At 36.0% G+C, this 23,223-nt stretch overlaps 1 protein-coding gene across 4 annotated transcripts in view; it reads left to right on the top strand.

Moving 5' to 3' along the window:
• Positions 1-23,223, top strand: part of LOC128865773 (serine-enriched protein) — a 50,799-nt gene that overhangs the window by 15,851 nt on the left and 11,725 nt on the right. For 2 of the 4 annotated variants that reach the window (XM_054106110.1, XM_054106107.1), the window contains exons 2-5: positions 6,750-6,929; positions 9,816-9,974; positions 16,375-16,413; positions 23,037-23,154. In XM_054106110.1, the coding sequence (XP_053962085.1) occupies positions 6,759-6,929; positions 9,816-9,974; positions 16,375-16,413; positions 23,037-23,154 (487 nt within the window). In that variant the 5' untranslated portion in view covers positions 6,750-6,758. The remainder of the gene's footprint in view (positions 1-6,749; positions 6,930-9,815; positions 9,975-16,374; positions 16,414-23,036; positions 23,155-23,223) is intronic. The other 2 variants (XM_054106108.1, XM_054106109.1) reach the window with 1 other exon arrangement.

Below are 23,223 nucleotides of genomic sequence, written 5' to 3'. Positions count from 1 at the left end.
GCCATAAATTTTTTTCATCAATTCAAATGTTTCGGTAAGCGTTTTGCCGATTTTAAAACAATACTTATTTTTAAAAAGCTTTAAATAGTGCAAATAAATAGCCAAAATCAGCACTGAATTATTTCCCTGTGAGTTAATAAGGTAAAGTTGGGATAGCGGCAACTTTGGCTGCTCTGCGTCAAAGCTTTTGATTAATTCTTAAAGACACCGAATGTCGATCAAATGGGATAAGTGCTTGCGAGTCGACTGGACTAAAGTAGTTAAACGGAGTGTAATAAATTCTACAAAACTAACTTTAGGAAATCGAAAAAGCATAGACGATGTGTGACACCATACAGGGTGGTTAGAGATGGAAAAGAAACAGGAATAAGGGGCTTTGGATTAGAGGATGACGACCAACAGTGGCTAGTTACGTTCGGATTAACCGCTTCAAGCTACGGTGTGTGATATTTAAACCCACAATTTCCACAGGTTTAGCAAAAAAAGGAGAGCCCAGGTGTCTGAATCTTTGCCCAATAAGAGCTGGGCAGCTGTGAAGCAGGTGCTAGGATGATTCCACCTCGTCCTCCGGACATTTTCTGTAAAAAGGACTTGAAGTGATCCCAAGTCTCTTCGCATGGATACCCAACGGAAAATGTCCGTTAAGGATTTCTACCAAATTCGTGAGCTGCGGCATTGTTAGCCTTAGAAGTTCCCTCGAGCGGTCCGGATCTATCCGTGGCCAAAAGGATCACGCGACTTTGTACGTTTGCGCACTAGCTCAGCGCTCCCTGAATTGACGCTAGGCCAATCTTTCCAGGAGCAGACTACAGGTTCTCAAGGGAACCCCAGTCCTCTAATTTTGCTATGAAACCGTCACCAGGATATCCTGTCTAGCTAACTCATCAGCCCATCAGTTTTCCTCTATGCCGGTAGGACCCGGAACACAAACGCAGAGAAAAATCAGGCATTCCCCGACTAATTTCAAACGTAAAAACAACGAGCTGAAGGCTCTAAATGCCGCTTTACTGTCGAAATAGATATTTACAACCTTTACAGTAATTACAGAAGTCAGCAACCAATCCAGTGCTTCCTTCCTGGAATCCATGCTGGATACGTTCTTGGTTGTTCTAGCCTAATATTATTCAGCTTATCCCGCACTAGTTTTGATGTAACCTGCAAAGAGTTGACTGCCTTGATTACTGCCTGGCTATCAGTAAGAACAGCTTGGATTCCACTGTTGTGATTGCGTTTAAGGTTAAAGTGAACACACCTTTCTATTGCGTAGAATTCCGCTTGAAATATATTTGTATTCTTGCCTAGCGTTTCCCAGTATTTTCTCCTCTGTTAGAGGACACCTGTACTGTTCCTTTCTCGGTGAGAGGGCCATCCGCGTACCTTATGAACATTTTCCAGCTTATCTTGTTGGTTTTAGATAACCCATCCCAAGTACTTTTATTACCCAGTTCACTACTGAAGAGTTTGAAAAAAACTGAACATCCATCAAGTCTCTTGGCACTGAGATCTCAGCAAGAATATTAAACTTCCTGCAATTGAGATGGACGACTAAGCCAAGGTAGCTTCGGTTGTTCTTCGGCTTGCCCTCCTCGCTAGAGATTGGATATGAATGTAAAAAGATGTGACCTCTACTGTTAAAATAGCATCCGTGATGGGTTAGAAGTCCCATTTATAGTTAGATTTTTGCACCGATCGATAAACTCCGAAAATCGCGTTGAGAAATAAGATTGACAGAATAGGCAAAGCTACTTTATGACCAACTTTAAAGGTCATTTTAATGAGAATGTGTTCCATGTATAATAGCAAAATTTACTCTTTCCAGTAAAAAAAATCGTCTTCAAGTCGACTAGGCACAGCCAACAGCTGCTTCAGACGACTTCTTCTAACTAAAGTCTAAATAGCGACAAATTCATGAGAGCATTAATTCAATTCGTTGTTTTATTGTTAAACCGATCTTGAGTTCACAGAAATAAAAAACGAAAAATAAATATTTAGAAGCAATTAAAATAGTTGAAGTAAAATAAAGCGTTTTTCAGTAAGAGCGCTTCAACTTTTTTTTTGAATAAAACACAAACGGTTTGACTTTTTTAACTAATTTTTTTTTTATTATCGAGTTTGAACATATACATTTAAGTATGAAATTCGATTTCTTTTGCATGACCACCGCGTGCACGTTTTACGAAGTCCAATCGTTGAACCCAATTTTCGACCACTCTTTTGCATAAATCGGCCGAAATTCCAGCAATTTCGCTGAGCTCACAAATCGTCGCCGGCTTGTTACTGTAGACCAATGACTTCACATAATCCCAAAGAAAATAGTCTAGAGGCGTCAAATCACTCGAGCGCGGCGGCCATTCGACCGGTCCATTTCTGGAAATAATGCGCTCATCGAACTTACTCTTCAACAAATCAGTTGTAGCGTGTGCTGTGTGGCTTGTGGCCCCGTCCTGTTGAAACCACATGTCGTCTAAGTCCATACCATTCAATTGCGGCCAAAAATAATCGTTTATCATGTCGCGGTATCGATTTCCATTCACAGTAACGTGGCGATCGTTCTCGTCAACGAAAAAATATGGGCCAATTACGCCGCCGGCATGTAAACCGCACCAAACAGTGATTTTTTCGGGATGCAACGGTGCCTCATGAATCACGTGTGGATTGTTTTCTATCCAGTAACGCATATTTTGCTTGTTGACAAAGCCATTGAGCCAAAAGTTAGCTTCATCACTGAAGATGATTTTTTGGAAAATTTATAAATTTTCATAAAAAATTTGCACGATTTGCAATCGTTGCTCAAGTGTGTAGCGTTCCATGATGAAATGTATACTAATGAAGTTTACAAATGACAAGCGAAAAATAAAAAATATTGCATCGTTCGCCCTCCCTATCCCAAAAAAGTTGAAGCGCACCTATTGAAAAACGCCTTATAAACAATTAAATTCTCTTTATTATGAGCTTTTTCACTTTTAAACGACCAAAAATTGGAAGACAAACAATATCGTCTCGGACTTCAAACATAAATTACTAGCGAACTAAAGGCTGTTAGCTCAAAATTAAAAAATATATATATATACAGGTATCCCTTGTATAACGCGGTCTTATACAACGCGGTTTCGATATAACGCGATTTGGAAAAATTAGGTTTCAGTACAACGCGAAATTTAGGCTTATATAATATAACGCGAAGGGGAAAATACATAATTATAAAATCTGGTAACACTAATTTGCGTACCACATATTTATAATATGTAATGTATTTTTAATGTAAACCGGGAATTACCCTTTTTTCCTTAGATAGATAGAATAGATATTAATCTAGCACCTTATTACGAAATTGAAAAGGAGCTTAAAAAAACCACCCACCAAAAACTGATAACAGATTTTGCAGTTATAAAACCAGTAGAAGAATAACAAGGTCCCACAACTAGTTTCTTATCCAATAGCGAAAACTATGTTAAAGAAATATATTCTGATGAAGCTATTACTCCCCCAAAACGCCCACGCGCAAATATCTTTGAAGATAGTGAAACAGATTAATTACCATATGAAGTTTGAAGAATAACAATAAAGTTTTTAATAAACGTTTAATTTGTTTTAATTTGTTTTTAAATTTTTAATGTGCACATAATTATTTAAATTTTGTTTTTGGAATTTTGAAATATGTATGTACATATGTATTATTATTCATATCTTGTGTTTTTAATTGTATAAGAAAGTCTGAACTTTAGTATTGAGTTGAAATATATGTGCATCTGTTATTTTGTATGTATTTTATTTAAAAAACAACCTATTGGAACATAACCCCCAAATTTATATGAAAACTATGTTTTAGATAACGCGGAATTACATAACGCGCAATTCTTCTGGAACGTAACTATCGCGTTATACGAGGGATACCTGTATATGAAAACTTATAGCATGTGAACCATATTGAATCCCCTTCATATATTCCCATTCTTTACTAAAGGGTCTTTCAAAAGTGACGCCTAGATGACATTGGTGAGTAATTCCTAGACGGTATCTGTTTTTTATGCCCTCTTTGACTTTTTTCAGGTAGACAGATGTACAATTTGTACCATAAAAAATTGTTAATAATTTTGAAATTATTGAAACTTATTACGGAAATGAGCGATCTTTAAGGGCAACATATCACAAAATTCGTAATTTTTTGGTGGAAGTAATCATTCTGTATGAGTCAGCAATTCAAAGGTTGGCGAAGGCATTTGAAGAAACAGGTTCTGTCGAGAATTTAGAAAGGACTGGCAGACCAAATGAGAAAATGTTCACTGCTGAAGAAGTTTTTAATAAGCAAAAATCTATGCAAAAGCCTCTAAGGACGCAAAAACTTTGCTTCCAAGGGTTCAGCGTGACCACCATGCAACCTCCATAATGGTTTGGCAGGGAGTGTCTTGTGAAGGCGTTAGATATCTTCATTTCTGCGAAAAACGGGTTCAGACCGTGCAAAAAGTGTACCAGGAGGATGTCTTAGAAGGCGTGATGAAGCAGTTGAGCAGTACTCTCTTCAATGGAGAGCGTTGGGTCTTCTAGAAAGATTCCGCTCCAGCGCATAAGGAAAAAACCGCCCACTAGTGGCTAAAAAACAAATATTCCTGGGTTCATAGCGCAGAAGATGAGCCACCTGGACGTCCAGAGCTGAATTCATTGAACCACAGTTTGTGGTCAGAATTGGAGAACATGGCCTGTCGAAGACCTCACAGAAATTTAGAGACTCTCAAACAATCTTTACTTCGAGCAGCGACGTCAACATTCATGGAAAGCGTGCATGCTGCAATAACTGAATGGCTTAATCGTTTGAAGACTTGTGTAAAAGCAAATGGTGACCATTTCGAATGAAAATTTCAAATTTTGTTTAGTATTTGATGGTGAAAATGCCAATGACAGCTTCAATGAGCTGCACACTGTAGGCAATTGATTACAGATTTTTTGTGACCTGAGCTTGAAGTGATAGACATAGACGATCTTTACTTTCAATAGGGTGGATCCATAAGTCATAAAATACGAGTAAACATTCCGTTTTTGCGACCAATGTTAATTGTCACATAAACTGGCCACCTGCATCATACGATCTAACTGCACTAAAGTAGATTACTTTTTGAGTTTTTTTTTTTAAGTAAAGTCTAAGTGGACCTGATACCCATAGTTTCATTTGGAAGAAAATTTGGGGGAAATGGCAACTGTTTTCTAAACAGAAATTTTTGCCATACTAAAAGTAGCCGAATGGATAATCGAGAGGAGATGGAGTAGGAAAAAGTTTGGAGTTTTCAGTGACAGTCAGGGTACACTGAAGGACCTGGAGAATGCAAAGCAGACCTCAAAGATTGTTCAAGAATATAAGAAGAAACTTAATTCTGTCGCAAGACAGAACAGGCTTGTTCTTATATGGGTTCCAGGATGCTTCGGTGTTCAGGGAAAAGAAATTGCCCATGAATTGGCCTACCGTGAATCAGCGGTTCCCCCACAAGGCCCAGAGCTAATAATCGGAATCAGTTCCGCAGAAGTCATGAATTGGATCAGCGATTATGTATGCAATCTACATAAAGAGCGATGGTCCGGTATAGAACGCTGCAGAACTGCAAAAAGTGTTTTGTGACAATTCCGAACTGAAAACTGTCAAACTTTCTACTAAAACTTGGAAGGAAAGACGTTCGGTTGATGGTCGGTATTATTACAGGACACAACCCATGGGGCCAGCATATGACCACCATTGGAATCATTGAGGACCCAGTGTGCCTGTCTTGCTTGGAGTAAGCGGATAGCACTCACTTTCTCTGTTAGTGGCCTGCCTATGCTAGAGCAAGACTACGATTTTTGGGTTCCGATGTCGTGAGAATGCGTAATATTCGTTCTCTAAAACTGGAGGATATTTTCAGATTTACCAAAGAATTTGGAAAATTCTCACAGGACTAGCTACTTTTATCTCTGCCTCTATTCTTTCCTATCTCTTCTCTGATACTTTTCTCCTTTTTCACTTTCCTATCTACCCTCTTTCCACAGCTCTAAATGCAATGGGCTTTTTAGCCTGCTCCTTGACTCGAGCAATTCAAATTTCAATTTCAAAATCTATGTGGATAAGCCAACAAAGATTCCAAGCTGAAACACAACATTCCGATTTAGATTGTTGATCTCAGTGCGTTAATGTGTGAGAGAGCCTTTAATTCTCGTATGAAAGCCTTAGACGTGACGTGATCATGGTGAAGATTTTTTACGTATTTGAATAAAAATAATGCTACCAGAAAGAATATAAATTTTTACACGTTTCATTTTAAAACAAAACCTAGGCGCATCTTTTGATATACCCTTTACAAATATACTAGTATTACTTTGATACTTTTTGAGCTTCCACGATTCCATTAAAAAAAACAAATGCAGATGCCATAAATGCATAAAATTTTCTAATAGAATAAGCAACTGCGGAGGTATGGAGCAATATTTTTAAAATTTCTTATACTTATCAGTATTAACATAAATATTAACATTTCATGCACTTGGCTTGCCTCCATTTTATCTACGAGTATTCCAATGTTTCAATTCCTCAAGCTAGCTTTTCTACTTACAACATCGCATGCAAGAAATTCTGAACTATCTCTTATAAGGGAATGATATAAATATATACTTCAAAGTTCCTAAGCCCTTTTCTTAACTTTTTTAAAATTTTTTAAACTTATTAAATATTTTTTTTGTGCGCATTTTCCTCATCCTTGTAACCGCATTTTTTCACATTTATTAAACAGAAAACCCAAATGCCCGAAGCTCTGACATTACTCGGCATGGCTGATGCGGAGCCAGATTTGTCAACGTTCGAGAATAAGACCGGCTTGGCCGAGGATATGAAGTTTCTGGCATCAATGCCAGAGTTATGCGATGTGACGTTTTTAGTTGGAGATACGCGCGAGCCGGTGTGTGCAGTGAAGGTGAGTAATATTACAGCCCATGTTTTTGTCATGCATGCAGAAGAGCGCCATTATTTCGCTGTGGACTTTAACAAGTAATGTGACTTAGGTTGCAAACACAGTGCGCGCTGTGACGAAGACGAAGATGAAGACGAAACGCAAGCAATCAGCTTCAAACGCTGCTGTACTGAATTTGAAGACGAATCGCTTGTTAGTTACCGTGGTTTTTGTTTGTTTGTTCTGTCTATGCTTTGGCACGTTAATTAAGTTAAGACAGTCGATAAACAAGTAATTAAATGAGAAGTAATAATCAATAAAAGGCATATATTTTAAATTATTTTTTACCTTAACGTCACAATAAGCCTTTCAGCACATATAATTGGCATTTTATTAAAATTAGTCCAATTTTTAATAATAAGTGGCTCAATTTTAATCAGAATATAATCAAATGTGCTAATTGTATTTCTGGTATATTCCACAAATTTATTTTCATCGTGGCGCAGCTCATCATACAAATGATGAAATTCACCAAATGCTTCTCTTCCCAAATTTACAGGGTGTACTTTTTTATTTACTTTTATACGTTTTAATTTAAAATATAAGCTTTGCTCAATCAGCAGGTCATCATCTGATGAGGAATCCATTGCGGCTAACATAACAAAAGCGCAACCAATTCGTCTTGCACTGTGCAACCTATTCGCTTACTCGCAACGCAAGCAATTTCTCTTCAGCTTCGTCTTCATCTTCTACTTCGTCTCAGCGTGCACTATGTTTGCAGCCTTAGGCTTGAAAAATTATACGACTAACTGATAGGTATATTGAAGTTCTTAAAAGTTTTCTACGAAACTCTGCTTTATCTCACAAACGGTGCGCAAAATATTCGCGCATACTTCGATTTTGATTTATTTATTTTTAACAAGATGTTTCCGGAGCACACCAAAAAATTTATTCAAACGGGGCCAAGAAAGCTCAAATATCAACTCAATAGAGAAGTTGACATTACAGGTGGCTAACCGGGGGATTTGAACAACATTTCAAGCAGGCTGGTTGTGAGGGTTGCCAGAACTGCATGCTTGGAATTTTTCTTAAAATACTAATCGGTTTTTTTTAATGAATATTTGTTGATTTTTTTTTTTAATTTTGTACAAGGTTTGGAACTTCAAGTTGTACCTTAGGTGCCGCAAGTTTAGCTACCCTATCAGAGGATTTATAATTTCTATAATTATTTGACAAATGAGAACTTGACAGCTGCAGCATACAAACAGACAGGCAATGGAGCGCCTAAACGTCAAAATAAAGTCTTTCATCTCTCAAAATCAGTTTTTGTATTTAGTAAAAAAGTTATTGGAAAACAAAATTGGATGATTAATTTTGAGCCATAGGCAAGCAATGGAGCGCGTAAACGTGAAAACAAAGTTTTCCATCACTCAAAATCAGTTTTTTTAATTAGGAAAAAAATTATTGAAAAAAAATTGAATGATTAATTTTGCGCCTCAAAATCAGTTTTTTTATTTAGTAAAAAAGTTATTAAAAAAAAATTGGATGATTAATTTTGCGCCTCAAAATCAGTTTTTTTATTTATATTAGTAAAAAAGTTATTGAAAAACAAAATTGGACGATTAATTTTGCGCCATAGGCAGCCAATGGAGCGCCTAAACGTCAAAATAAAGTTTTCCATCACTCAAAATCAATTTTTTTATTAATAGAAAAGTTATTGAAAAACAAAATTGGATGATTAATTTTGCGCCATAGCCAAGCAATGGGGCGCATAAATGTCAAAATAAAAATTTCCCTCACTCAAAATCAGTTTTTTTATTTAGTAAAAAAGTTATTGAAAAACAAAATTGGACGATTAATTTTGCGCCATAGGCAGCCAATGGAGCACCTAAACGTCAAAATAAAGTTTTCCATCACTCAAAATCAATTTTTTTATTAATAGAAAAGTTATTGAAAAACAAAATTGGATGATTAATTTTGCGCCATAGCCAAGCAATGGGGCGCATAAATGTCAAAATAAAAATTTCCATCACTCAAAATCAGTTTTTGTATTTAGTAAAAAAGTTATTGGAAAAAAATTGAATGATTAATTTTGCGCCTCAAAATCAGTTTTTTTAATTAGGAAAAAAATTATTGAAAAACCAAATTGGATGATTAATTTTGCGCCATAGGCAGGCAATGGAGCGCCTAAACGTCGAAATAAAGTTTTTCATCTCTCAAAATCAGTTTTTGTATTTAGTAAAAAAGTTATTGAAAAAAAAAATCGCGTAACGTTAAAATAAAGTTTTTCATCTCTCAAAATCCGTTTTAGCATTTAGTAAAAAAATTATTGAAAAACAAAATTGGCAAAAACGTCAAAATAACGTTTTTCATCTCTCAAAATCAGTTTTTGTATTTAGTAAAAAAGTTATTGAAAAACAAAATCGGATGATTAATTTTGCGCCATAGGCAAGCACGTCAAAATAAAATTTTCCATCACTCAAAATCAGTTTTTGTATTTAGTAAAAAAGTTATTGAAAAACGAAATCGGATGATTAATTTTGCGCCACTTTTTGTAAAAAAAAAAACAAACTTAAATAGCAAAAACTCTGCAATATGTCGCGCTGCTAGCGTTGTGAACACAGCTGTAAGAAAAGAAAAAAAAATTAAAAAGAAATTCTTTTAGAAAGAAATTCTCTCAAATTAATTTCTGTTTTAAAGTAAAGTGATTTTCGAATACTTTTACCCCGACTTGCAGCCAGTTTTTGTTAGTGAAATGTATCAGAGCCCCAAAGTGTGACTGGAATGTCGGCATATTCTTCCGCATGCAGTACCTGGTATTAAAAGAAAATGCATAGACTCTTACGTTTTAGATAAATATAAAATTACGTGCCTACTTATAATAATAATTCCTGCCTATCTTTCCCCCAGGCCGTTTTGGCATCACGTTCGCGCGTCTTCGCCAAAATGCTCTACTCGGCGCCATCGCCGCAACGCAAACGTGAAACATCCACAAAAGAGAATAAATTGCGGCTCTTCCTCAAACGCTCATCGGAGCCACTGTTGAATCTACAAAATGCGGCACAACAGGTTGGTGTTGGGCGGGAGCGGGAGTTGGCGTATATAACATATGTGTACATACATACACACTTGTATACAAATACACTTTTATTATATGCATATATATTTTATAATGTATTTTACACATACCGTTATGTTTATATGTATTTACTACACATCAAATGTATATATGTAAGTATGTTTTTTATTTAAAAATATGTACCTCTTTTACTTGAACTCACACGAGTACATGTGCAAGTGCTGTGCGAGTGTGTTTTTCATGTATGTATGTGTGTATGTTAATGTGCGCCCATAAGCCCCATTCTTGGTCCTGCCCAAAACATTTATTTACTCAGTTCTGCCAGCTATGCAGGGTTGAAATTATGAAAATCGAATAGGTTACATACACACGCACAAATGCAAGGATACTAACTTTGGTTTATTTAGAATATTTATTTTGTGTACACCATTCGGCATACAAATAAGTGTACGAGAGCTTGCAAGAGCGCGGGAAATAATTTCTTTCAAAAATTAATTTTTTGAGTATTAGACATGGAAGTTAGGCGATTAACACTAGATTTACCAGAGCAGTCATTTTGACTGGTTGTGCAATTTCAATTCAAAATTCCTACTACATATAACATTTGCTTTCCGAAATGATGCTATGACTTTTGTAGCTATCAGTGGATAATACATTTTATGAACTTAATGTTACTTTATATATATTAAAAATATATACATACATATATTTTTTGCTATTGACATTTATACCAGTACCAGTCAAAATGACTGGTGCAAGTTTCTATGCAGAAACGTGTGGTTTCGGAGGAATCATGAGGAATATATCGCCAAGTGGCTTCGTTCGATTCGTTATCGGCATTGAGCCGTTGCTATTGTGTTCCTATTACAACCATATTTTGGAACATATAAGTATTTGTACTGAGTTAGAAGTCTCTCGAGTTTTGGGGAAAAACTGGACAATTACGCAAGCAAAATTGAGGATATTTATGGCAATATTGTTCGCACGTGGGGCGTACGCAGGAAATACTTTGAGGCTTCAATATTTGTAGAACAACAAGTGGGGACCTTCATTTTTCTCCAGGTCTATGTGTAGACGAGATTTTATTCAGTTTCTGCGATACATTTGTTTCGACAAAAGAAATCAGAGAAGTTAACGTTTGCAAACAGACGGATGATCTAGTTTCAGCTGTTTGGACTAGTTTCATCAGTTTGGAACAAAGTTATTGAAAACAGTCAAAACTGCTTCGAACCGGAAGATCATATTGCCGTGGATAGGCAACTGTTTCCAACGAAGGCCAGATACAGATTTACTTCGTAAATGCCAAAGAAACAAGATAAATTTGGCCAAAATTTTTGGCTGGCGTCTGAAGCGGGTTTGTCGTAATGAAACTTCTTGAACCGTATACCAAAGTATTCCTTTGGCGTTAAAATTAATATCTAAAAATACTTCGTTGCTTGGAACAATACGTGCAAACAAAAGGGAATTTTCGTAAACTTCCACGTTTCTCAACCTTGTCGTACCAATCCAATAGATGCACACTAACCGGGTATAAAAGCAAGCCAAATAAAAAAGTGCTTATACTAAGTACAAAGCATAAACACATCAAAATTGATAAAGCTGCTAAGAAATTACTTGAAACTGTATCGTTTTATAATATGGCCGGAATAAACAGCTGAATATTGTATATTGCACAAAAACATAGCAGAAAAAAATATCTCACATTCTCATAGACTTTCTGTTTGGATTAGTTGTTGTTGTGTTCAAGCAGCATGTACGAGGAATGCTAGTGAAGTTACAGTCCTTGAGCGGTGTATAGTAAATCTGGGTCGTTCCAGTAAGGTAAAACCGACTGTCGGAGCACGTATTTAGATTATTAGTAAAAGAACTTGCTTCAGAATTTCAGACTTCACGGCAAAAACTACACCAATATGATATTCCAACTACAAGTGCCACGGTTTCTGTACGCAAATGGTGCCAAATAGAATAGATATTGCAATAATAACACTGTGGAACAAATTCAGGTTATCAAAAATTAGGTCCATTCTGAGAGTGGCGGGTGAAAATAGAGGCGAAATTAGAAGACCCGTATCGCGCCGTTTTTTTATCTTAGTTCAAATTTTTTTTAATCGGAATTCGAAGTTTGCAGTCAAATGCCGATTTTCAGTATATTGTTTCATAAGTACCACAAAAATTTTCGAAATCAATTTTTTCAAAAATTGTAATTGTTGCACAGGTCTCTAGCAATAATTTGGCTTTTACAGAATGAAAAAATATCAATTAGTCGACGAGTTATAGCCAAAAAACCATATAAACAATTTTGCTCCGATTTCGAACTTCGAAGGCCGATTAAAAAAAAATTCGAACTAACATAAAAAAACGGCGCGATACGGGTCTTCTAATTTTGGTAGAAATAGGTATATTTAAATAGCTGGTAAATCTAGTGTTAAGTTACCCTACCAGCAACTTCGTTAATTAAAAATTATATTTCTAATTTCAATGATTTCCTCCCTTACATACCTTCTTGCTTGTAGTTGAATCCTGTATTCTCTAAATGAATCTGAATTACATATTTCCTGCTTCATTTTTCAACCGCAATTCTCTTAGTAAATCAAGCTTTAATTCTTTGCAGTTATATCAAGTTGAATTTAGGGGCGTCGTACGTCAACATATTTGACACTTGTAAACTAGGCAACTGCGGTATACCTACAAACAAAGTGGAGTGCGTAAAGGCCAAAACGAAGATTTTTTAGCACTACAGCAAAATAAGTTTTTTTCTTAGTAAAAAAGTTAATCGTAAATAAAATTTATGATTAACTTTGCGCCACATTTTATAAATGAAATTTATGGAAAGCTGATTTATAAATTAATTTAAAACAGTTACAGGCTAATTGCAGAAACGTAGCACTCCTCGATAATTGGCGCTTACTTCCTTTACTAGGCGTTTGGCTCCTTCTCCTATTTGTGATTTGGAGTTCATATTATTTCACAAAGGCAGGGATCCTCAATTTTAAGCCGAATGGCTGAAGGTTCTTTATGATTAGCTTTTCATCTCAGAAATATGTGTGAGAAACACCCGAGAGTTCAAAATGTACGCCTGCAACCTTGTGCCTTATTTTTTGTCACTTCAGTAGCTACATGGACAGGAAATTGGTACATTTTTTTTAGAATTCGAAAGGCATCTCGGAAAGAACCAAGAAAATATGGGCTAAGTTTTTTGATCCAATCATTTCAGCAATGATTTTTGATTGCAAATCCATTCCATAATTTCGTTGATCTGACTTTTTTTTTGGTTTTGTCGGGGCAGCTAGTAAAAACAGCACGTAGACAACATTAAGTCTATTTTACTGCACTCGGGCTCCCTTTTTTTCTTTCTTTAAATCTTCGCAATCTTTGAAGAAATCTGAGTAGAAGGCCGGGCAGACGCATAGAAAGTGGTCCGCTGTCTCATCTCATACACTGCCTGAGATGCCTACCCTTTCCATGTGCTTCGCCCTTCTGCTTAATGACAGGTGGATCTGCGACAGTCAGTCGGGCGTGACAGATAGGATCAGTTTTATACATCTGCAGCCTCTCTTAGCTTGCCAAGCTTGCTTGGGGGCTGAAGTAACCCGTTTGCTAACCGTAGCTTTGATGACTGCAGAAGGGAGCGGCAGAACGCGCGGCGGGTCAAAGAAATTGGCCTTAGAGCCTATCTTAGCTAAGGAACCAGAGGTTTCGTTACCCACGATACCCACGTGTCGCGAGACCCATGTTAGCATCAGGATATTATTAGTTCAGATTGGACTCACAGGACTCAAGTACCCTTGAAGTGGTTGCACAACTGTCTAAGGCCATGTGCGCATCTTTGCTGTTCACCTGTTTTCCACATAAAAGTTGATTGCTACTTGAACAGCCTACACCTCCGCTTGAAATACAGATGCTTACATTCCAAGATCAAAGAGTAGTTTTGACCCTCTGCATTCTACGTAGACACCAGATCCGGAACTGTACTCGGTCCTTGAGCCATCCATGAAAATGCGAAAACATTTTCAGAGTTTGCCCACAATTGAGCCTCTGACCTTACCCAACATCGTTATCGATGGTCATACTTTTAAAAGTAATTGACGCGACTGACTTCGATGGTTCAAACGAGTTAAATTACTACACAGGTAATTTCCCTTCTCAAAACACATATTGAGCCCAACTGGCGGCAAAGTTTAAAATTATTTTCATGTAAACTCTAGCTTAGTTTTTAATGAGCAGCTCAAAGTTGGTGACAATACAGACCTGTCCAAGGTTTATTAATGAAAGAATATCACAGTAGGTGTCATCACTGTATGTAATAGGGGCGCATGGCAAGAGAATGGGCTTTTTCTCAGTTGACTCCATTGAATAATACCCCTGCTACTATTTTTATCTACCTCAGACATCGCTGCTTCGGAAATTATTCTTTAATAGACTTTTGGAATATCCAGCCAAAATACCACACACAACATAGCTAATACCACACGCGTAACTAAAGAGACAGCATTGAAAAGGAGCTCACGTGGCATCACAGTAAACCTAACTGACCTACCTAAGCTTCTCTCTGTACTCCGCGCAGAGTAATTAGCACACATGGCAAGTGCAGGCGCAGCTTTCCAGTTGACTTCTATAGCAGCTGCAGAATTAAAGAAGAGGTTGCGAATAATGAATGACATACCAGTCACTGACCCAATCTACCTCAGGCATCGCTATCTCGGAAAAGAATCCATTCAGTGTCTAGCAGGCTTCATAAATGAAACACATTGCTAACACCACACGTGGAACTAAAGACACGTACTTTCTTCAGACTTTTAGAAAGTATACCTACTTAATAATAAAACACTTCATGGATTTGCAATTTTTATGGCCTGCTAAGTTTTCATGTATCTGCCTAAGTTACTTTCAAAAAAGTGAAAGAATTATTGGAATATTTGTCTGAGCAAAATGAGATGTTAAAACTAAAGGTTATGCACTGAAATCTCTCGCGAAATATTTTCGTAGAATATTTTCACCCAGCAGCTCGCACGTAAAAGGGTCGTTGGTTTGAGGTTTGCACTTTGACCTCGACTTCGGTCTTTTGAGACCTCTACTCAACAAATTAAACTTAAGATAGAGCTGGGTTGGAATATGCATTCCTTTCTTCTCGCTGCTATTGGCCGACATGTCCAAAGCTTCTCCACGCTATAGCGCTGCAAACAAGGGGAAGGTCTATTGGAGCCTTCGGCGATTGGTCTCAGAAAGCACAAGAGTCAGTGGACCATAATCCAATTCTGTGCAAATGACTGTGCAATCTGCAAAGACCTGTGAGCATTAGCAGTTTATCCTTAGGGAGTGTTATGAGTTTTCTAAACCTCCCAATAAAGATTTCGTCTGGTGCAGCCACATCGTTTTCACCATTATTTTTAGAAAATTTTTCAAGGAAACCAGTTTGGAAATTCGTTAGAGGATTAGAACGTTATAAAAAATTATTCTTCGGAGCATTTAACTGCAGGCTTTCTCAAAATATAATTTTTTTTTTTTTTTCATAAGATGACTACTGCAAAAAACCAAAATTAAAGATTTTGTTGAACAGTTTACACTCCAATTATTTATAAAATAGAAGACAGGAGATTGACGGCTACAAAAAATATTTGTAAACTGAGTGCAACAATTTCACGACTTATCCGCTTTCGAGAAATCGCTCACACTGACGTTGAGCGAAACACGGTTCCGAGCGAGATGCCTTCAAAGTTTAAAAAAAAAAAAAAAATTTATTGTAAATACTCAGAAGCCGCTATAAAACATGAATTTTTTTGTATACTCGTACGAACTTAAACACCTATGTATGTACAAAGCGCACTACGAAAATATTCAAGAATGTTAGGGAAAAATATTACAAATTAAAGAACACTTTTCTTTTTAAATCCTGATTGCATATAACCTCTTAAATAAATCGTGTAAATGAGATATTATATTGAATCAGCAACATAAATTACGTGGGTTGCCACTTTAGTTTTGTGATATGGCAACACTAGGGTTAAAAGTTCAAGTCTGTTATTAACATCGTGGAATTTTACATTTTTGGCGTCCGATTGTAAATATCCTTTTTATTTGTCTATCCCAAAAAACTGAAATAGCAACCCTCGTAATCCCTTTTCGTGTAACCCTAACTTATTTTTAATACGAAAATTTATGTGTAAGAAACTATGTTTAAAAAAAAGTATGCATTTAAAAAATCCATAAATATCATAAATGTTTCCCCATATCTACAACACACACATACACACATGTATACATAGTGCTTAGTGTACTATAGTAACTACTTATATATACTCATGTAAAACGCAAACATTTGTACATAACTGTACAATAACATGCATTTTTTAACGTTTTTTCTTTTGTTTAAATTTCCGCTTGATTTATTAGAGGAGTGGTTTTACCCAACAATTAGCTCCGATACCCGAGGTAAAAACAGAAACAAAGGAAACCAAAAAAAAAAAATAATAAAAATAAAATTTTAAATTTGCATTGCATTTATTTGGAAAACTTTCTTATGTAGTACAAAAGGCTTTAGTTGCATTCCAAATTGTTGTCTAGAATTATAATTTTTTTCTGCCAAAAATAGTTACTCCTACTTGATTTGATTTGCTTTACTAATAAATATTCTATGCCATAAATTTTCCTGAATGATTGGTATTTCGCGTCTGCATTGAATTGTTTTTATTGTACATTCGAAATTCGAACTTAGAAAAAAAATAAAAATAAAATAAAATTAAAAAAAAAAAATTTAAAAAAAAAAAGATAAAATAAAATTAAAAAATAAAATGAAATTAAAAAAATAATAAAATAAAATAAAATTAAAAAAATTAAATTAAATTAAAAAAAAAAATTAAATTAAATTAAAAATTGGTTGTTGTGTAATTTTGTTGTAGAAAAAATTGTATTATATAATATTTACGTTATTTTAAATTTATTTTGGATTTTTCTATAGTTTGCGCAAATTGGCTGTTTCTCTGAATAACAGATTTTAATATTTGTTGATTAGACTTCTGTTTTTTACTGTATGAAACACTGTGCGACGTTTTAAATGAGCGATTGAATGAAACACTCACGAGCAATTCGAAAAAAATTCTCGCAATACTTCGTAATAATTTTGCTCGCGCAGGTGCGTTAAAAAATGAGTTCTGATTATCAAAGCGCTTAGAGCTTCTCGCTTATTTTTGCTAATTATGACTTTCACACTTTGCAAACTTCATGAAAAATATGACATCTTACAAGAGAAAATAAAATAAATAAAATTAAACGTAGGAGAAAATAAAACCAAGAGATCTCTTGGGAATTAAGAAATAAATAATTTTTTATACTCCACTTCGATGTGCTGTGTGAAATTCTATACCTCATCATTTACTTCTATTATAATTAAAATAAATTTTAATCCCACACAAAAACTTCTAATTAATAATTTACTTATAAGCTTCCCAGCTCAAATCATGTTTGATATTTTGTTGTCGGGAATTTGTAACAAAAAAAAAAAACAATTATTAAAATAATTTTATTAAAACAATTTTATTAAAATTAAAATAGCTGCTTGAAAGATTTGGTTATTGCAAAAAGCTCAGCGTGCTAAAACTTTTGGAAGCTTGTTGAAAATCTTGGTTATCCTGCGACCTTTCGTTCATTTACCGAGCGCACAGAACTGAATGGTTTTTAAGGCGTAAGACTGTAATAGTTTTTAGTATCTTTCAGTTTTGGTCAGATTAAAATGCTACACCAAGTCATTTGAGTTTTTCTCCGCTGTAAAACGGAAATAAATTTAAATCGCGTTCGTTTCGACTCGTGTGTGAGTCTCAATCTATTTTTTGAGAGCTTGACTGTGCCATAATAATTTTAATTTGTTCGCATTTTGACTCGTGAGTGTGTGTGTTTTTCTATGCTATCATTTACATAAATACTCTACATAGTCATTTTCTACTAACAACAACAATAAACTTGCATGTGTTCTCAGCATATATATACATACAAATATATGAGGGATGTCCATTCGCTTATCCTTTTTCAAGTCGCAAAAATCGCTAGATTTTCGGGATTTATAATTTTCTACAAAGCATATGAAATGAAGACACGAACCCCCTTTTTATAGAAAAAACGCAATATTGGGGACCATTTCACGCTCACAACACTTTTGTGGTGGAAATCAGCAGGGCTTCTTGAGTTCACTATTCAACTCTTCAAATGACTGAAAAAATTAATATTTGTGTTTTAACAAATAATATGAAAATAATATAAGTGAAAGGTCATCCATTTTAGGTATGCATATGAGTATTAGGCCGGGTCGATTTGTGGGGAGGCAAAAAAATCGTTGCTCTGTGAAAATCATATTCTAGGGATCAAAATAAGAAACTTTGCCGAAGGAACCATGCCTCTAAAACGAATTCTGATATCTCCCAATTTGGGTCGAACTTTTTAGTTTCTTTTCTCATGTAAAGGCCAAAAATGGTGATATTTTGAAATGATTGTATGGGGAACCCCCAGGGGAGTTCCAGGGGGTGTGCCACTGGCGTGGGTGGATCGGCCGTCCAAGGTTAGTGGGGGTCGGTCATACATTTGGACTCGATTGGAGCACTCTAAATGAGCGTTTTTTAAATCTACCCGCCCTAATGCATATATATATAAAATAAGACTAAGTTCTGATTTTATCATTTCAAGTTGAAACCCATTACACAGGCTTTTTTCCGCACCAAATGGAGTCCAAAAATTGTCCTTCGCTTTTAAGTTGCTTGCATCGCCCTTTTTTCGCTATAACTTAAGTTACTTAATAATTTTTTAGCGCTTGCGTCTAAAGTATTATAAAATACATATACATTTACCTAAAAAAATTCGTTAATAATGAAGTAATTTTAATTTTAAATGAAAAATTGTATTGAAACCCTAGGAATTTATTATTTTTTATATCGTAAGAGAGCTTCTTATACCATATTGATGCAATTTTCTGCAAGTTAAGATGTTACAAAATAATGAATATCTCTATCCCGATATTACTTTTGGAATCCCGAAAATCCCTGGGTTGTAAAAACGAAATCCCGAAAATATCGGGATAGTAAAATACAATGAAATGGACATCCCTAACACATATATTTTGATTCTATCGTAGTTAAACATAAATCCCGAGATTAATTTCGGTATTATAAAAATGAAATCCCGAAATATCGGTATCGTAGAAAACTAAGAAATTAACATCCCTAATACATCTATATTAATTATATCATAGTTAAACATCAATATATCTAAATCCCGATATTAATTTCGGGCTCCGGAAATCCCGGGATAGTAAAACTGAAATCCCTAAAATATTGGGATCGTAAAAACATCGAAAGCATGTACCCCGTCAGTGTTGAACTTTAACCTAAACTAAACCTCCTACCGTCAATGTACCGATCCCCTCCCGGCACAACAGTTAAGTAAATCGTCGGGAAAGCGGTTGAGCATTGGGCTCTACGTCAGTTACTCTTCACATGCAGTCCGTCATGCATATATTTGCATGTACTTTAGGGATTAGCCCATTAAGCGATTTTGGCTAAGTTGAACTAAGCGCGCCAGTCCTTTCTTTCCTCTTCTGACCGGCACCAGTTGGACACATCAAGTGAGAATAAGTCTTTCTTCTCCATCTGATCTCTTCAACGCAAAGAAGGTCTTCCTACTCATCTGCTCGCAGTTATGTATTTATGGTTAATTAAATCTCATTTAAATTTTTGTGAATAAGAATTAATGCACAACGGTTTAAGGCTTCAAGCGTGGCCACAGGTCGTTTGTAAATAAATTAGTTCAGACTCAACTGGAGGCGGGAGTAAACGCAAAAATCTCCTTGCCAAATTCGGCGGCGACTGCAATAAAAAATATAATCAAATATGAAATAAGAGTGGTTAGGTTAGGTTATACTGGCTGGCCGAAGCCACACAGAGATCATAGCGTCCATAGCGATACCAGAACAGAGTCCGTCTTTTTAGCGGAAATATTCATCACTCAAGATGTGCGTACTGTTTGCAAATTTTAGGAGTCGCACAAGCTCAAGATCAGGGATAGATTCTAGCCTTACAAAGCTGAGAGCATCTAGGTAGCATAGTCTAGTTTTCTCGAGAGAGCCGGACATCAGCATAGAAGATACTCCACTGCTTCTCTTGTACCCGGTTCATTACATTTCCTGTAAACGTGGTTAAGGGTTAAATTTAGGTTGTAAGCGTGTGCCGCTACTAGGTAGTGCCCTGTTAGTATACCCACTAAAGTTCTACATTTCATTCTATCAAACGATATAACCGATTTAGTACACTTGTAATCATATGAGTGTTTACATATGATCCTGCCAACTTCGCAAGTAGTTAGGCTGAGCCATCTGCCTTTTACCCTTCTTAGCATGTGGTCCTCTAGTTCTTTTTGAATTGTGCGCAGGGGTCTAAGTATCTGACGTATTTGATCGCCTGCAAGTCTCGCGCCTTCTTTAGCTATTCCTTCCAGTGTATCGTTTCCCTTTATCCTTTTATGCCCGGTAACTCAATAAACACAAAGCCTGCGGTTACGAGTGAGCTTGCTGATTGCCTCCTTGCATTCAAGGACATTTTTGGATAATACAGAGTATGATTTCATCGCTTTTATAGCCGCTTTGATTGTTGCGCCTGTACATGCAAGTTCTGCTGCTTTCTTTACAGCAATTATCTCTAATTTTTTTTTTGTTTTAGTCAGGAGGTGTAATTCAAAAGGTCTGAAACATCATCACAGGTATCGTCACACCAATGGTATGTGGGGCATGCTCCCACTAATACTATAACATTCCTCCTCCTCGGCTGATTTCCACCCTGGAACCGCGCTAGCATTTCTTCAAGGTGGAGCCGCGTTTATGTCTACTGGCACAACAGGTTCCTGCGTCCAGGTTCCGCTTCTGTGGGCGTATGAAGATTTTACGCCATCGATAGTATTCACTCCTCCCACTCGCTTCGAAAGCGGTTGTGGGGAAAATGAAACATCGGAGAAAATGCAATAGTCCGATACTCACAAACTATTGTCTTGTCTTCAGTTCGCTACTGTTGTGAGTGCTTGGCTCAAGCGTCTGTGTCTGTCGTCGGTTTGTCTAAAAAAACAGTTCATCTCCACTGTCCACCTGCTAGCATCTCTCAGCTGGAAACACAGTACAATAGTTAAGGAGTTTAAATTACTTTTTAATGCTTAATGCTGCACAATGTATGCCAGCACCAACCCCCTTTCCATTTTTGATCCATCAGTGAATACATCGTCGGTGTTACTCCTCGGAACCAAGCCTTTGCGCTATCCATCGTTTTTGATAACAGTCTTAAGCTGGAACCATATAGTCTGAATTGACCGTGGCATTCCCAGTAGTAGAGCCATGTGCGAAGTGTCTAGCGGTAAGCTGGTCGGTTGTTTGCAGCCTCACTGCTGAGTTTGGAGTCCGATTTACTGCATGTATAGAGATCAATCGGTGCTAGGTTGAAGATAGCCTCGTGAGCTACCGTTGGAGTAGCTGTCATAGCTCCCATATTACAAAGCTCGCAGATATAAATAAGACATTAACATAACATAACAAAAATATATTAGAATTAGAATTTTAATGTGGTATATACTTTCAAATAAAGATGCAGGCCATATCTGGCATGGGATCCGTGCATTACAAAAGTGATGTCAATAGCGATGAAAAAGCTAAACAAATTTGGTGCGATTGTATCGACAGACGTCTGAAGTCGGCTTTAATCTATAGTTTCCTCCATTTGCAGAACAACATGAAGACGCACGCCACAAATCGAAGACGCCCGTAACCGATACTATCAGTGATAGTTTGACAGCTTTAATGCAAACTACCATTTGTGACGTATACTTTGATGAGTGCAGAGTTTTTTTCATAACTTTTATGAATAGCACGAATATACGGGTTTCCGGAGTGTGTGTCCCATCTATCTTCACTTTCTTTCTCTAATTTCAATGCTGATGAGCGTTTGCATACTCCGCCTCCGCTTCTTCGTTGAATATCCTATTTTCCGGTCACCAGATTCGCAGGCACTCGATTGTACGCAGGCATCTGTTGATAAAGGTCTGTCGATGTTTCTGCGTAAGCCAACCATGTTTCACAGTAGTAGAGCAGCACCGAAGTATGCACAAAACTAAAAAATAACATTTGATATTTAAAAAAAAATCTCTCATAAATATTATATTTATGCACCATACCGAAAATGTATTTTGTATTTAGGTTGCACGTAATAAAACTCAGTTATGTACATATTTTTAGCTGTATAGCACTTCAGAATCGCATTTCTACTTAAAATATATTTCATAATTTTTAATTTGCAACTATTATATTGAATAACTTGTAATATAAATTCTATTTTATTTTATACTATTGGATTTCATACAACTTCTTCACTTACTGCTTAAAAAGTTCTATGTTCACTTTATTTCATATCAAAAACAAGTTAACCTTATATTTAAAAAAAAACTATACTCGTACATAAAATAAAATAAAAAAATTAATGCTTTGACATTCGCTTCGCCAAAGTTTTTGCATTAGCGAAAAATTCTTATGGCAATTTCACAGCTAGCCTCTACATTACCGCACACACATTTTCCAAATATCAAAAGCATGTTAAACTCTCGAGCCGATAAAGGTCTTCTTCTTATAATAAAAAAAGTAGTAAAGTGCCCAAAATTATACAGCATTTTTAGAATACCCTCAACATGAAGTTTGTGCTTAAAAAACAAAAATGTTTGGCATTTCCTCTTTTAGGAGCATAGATTTTTAACCAATGTTGAAACCAAATGTTGAAACCAAAGCGAAGCGAATTTCAAAAACAAAATAACACCTCAACACATTCATTATTTATTAATTTATTTCTCACACACTGCGATTACTTGAATCTAAAAAACTATAAATATTCTATACTTCTAATTTTAAGTCTTAACTAAAGTATCTATGTCTATTGATGTCTAACTGTTGTAACTCAAACTGTCTTATTAGCCTCTCAAATATGAATATGCAGTTATAGTTGAATCTTTCTAGTGCTAATTTATTTTTGTGCCTACACTAATTTTAGCCGTCTGGACAACAACATCAGACACTGATTATTGAGGAATTCGAACCGGATGTTTTCAGACAACTGATAGAGTACATTCACACCGGTTGTGTGACACTACAACCTAGGACACTTTTGGGTATGTAAAACAATTTATTGAATAATGAAATGAAATGAAAGTAGGCACAGCAAGGTTTATAGCCATGGA

Source organism: Anastrepha ludens, chromosome 6 (genome assembly GCF_028408465.1).
Source record: "Anastrepha ludens isolate Willacy chromosome 6, idAnaLude1.1, whole genome shotgun sequence".
Taxonomy (NCBI): domain Eukaryota; kingdom Metazoa; phylum Arthropoda; class Insecta; order Diptera; family Tephritidae; genus Anastrepha; species Anastrepha ludens.
This window is presented reverse-complemented; position numbering and strand designations above follow the sequence as displayed.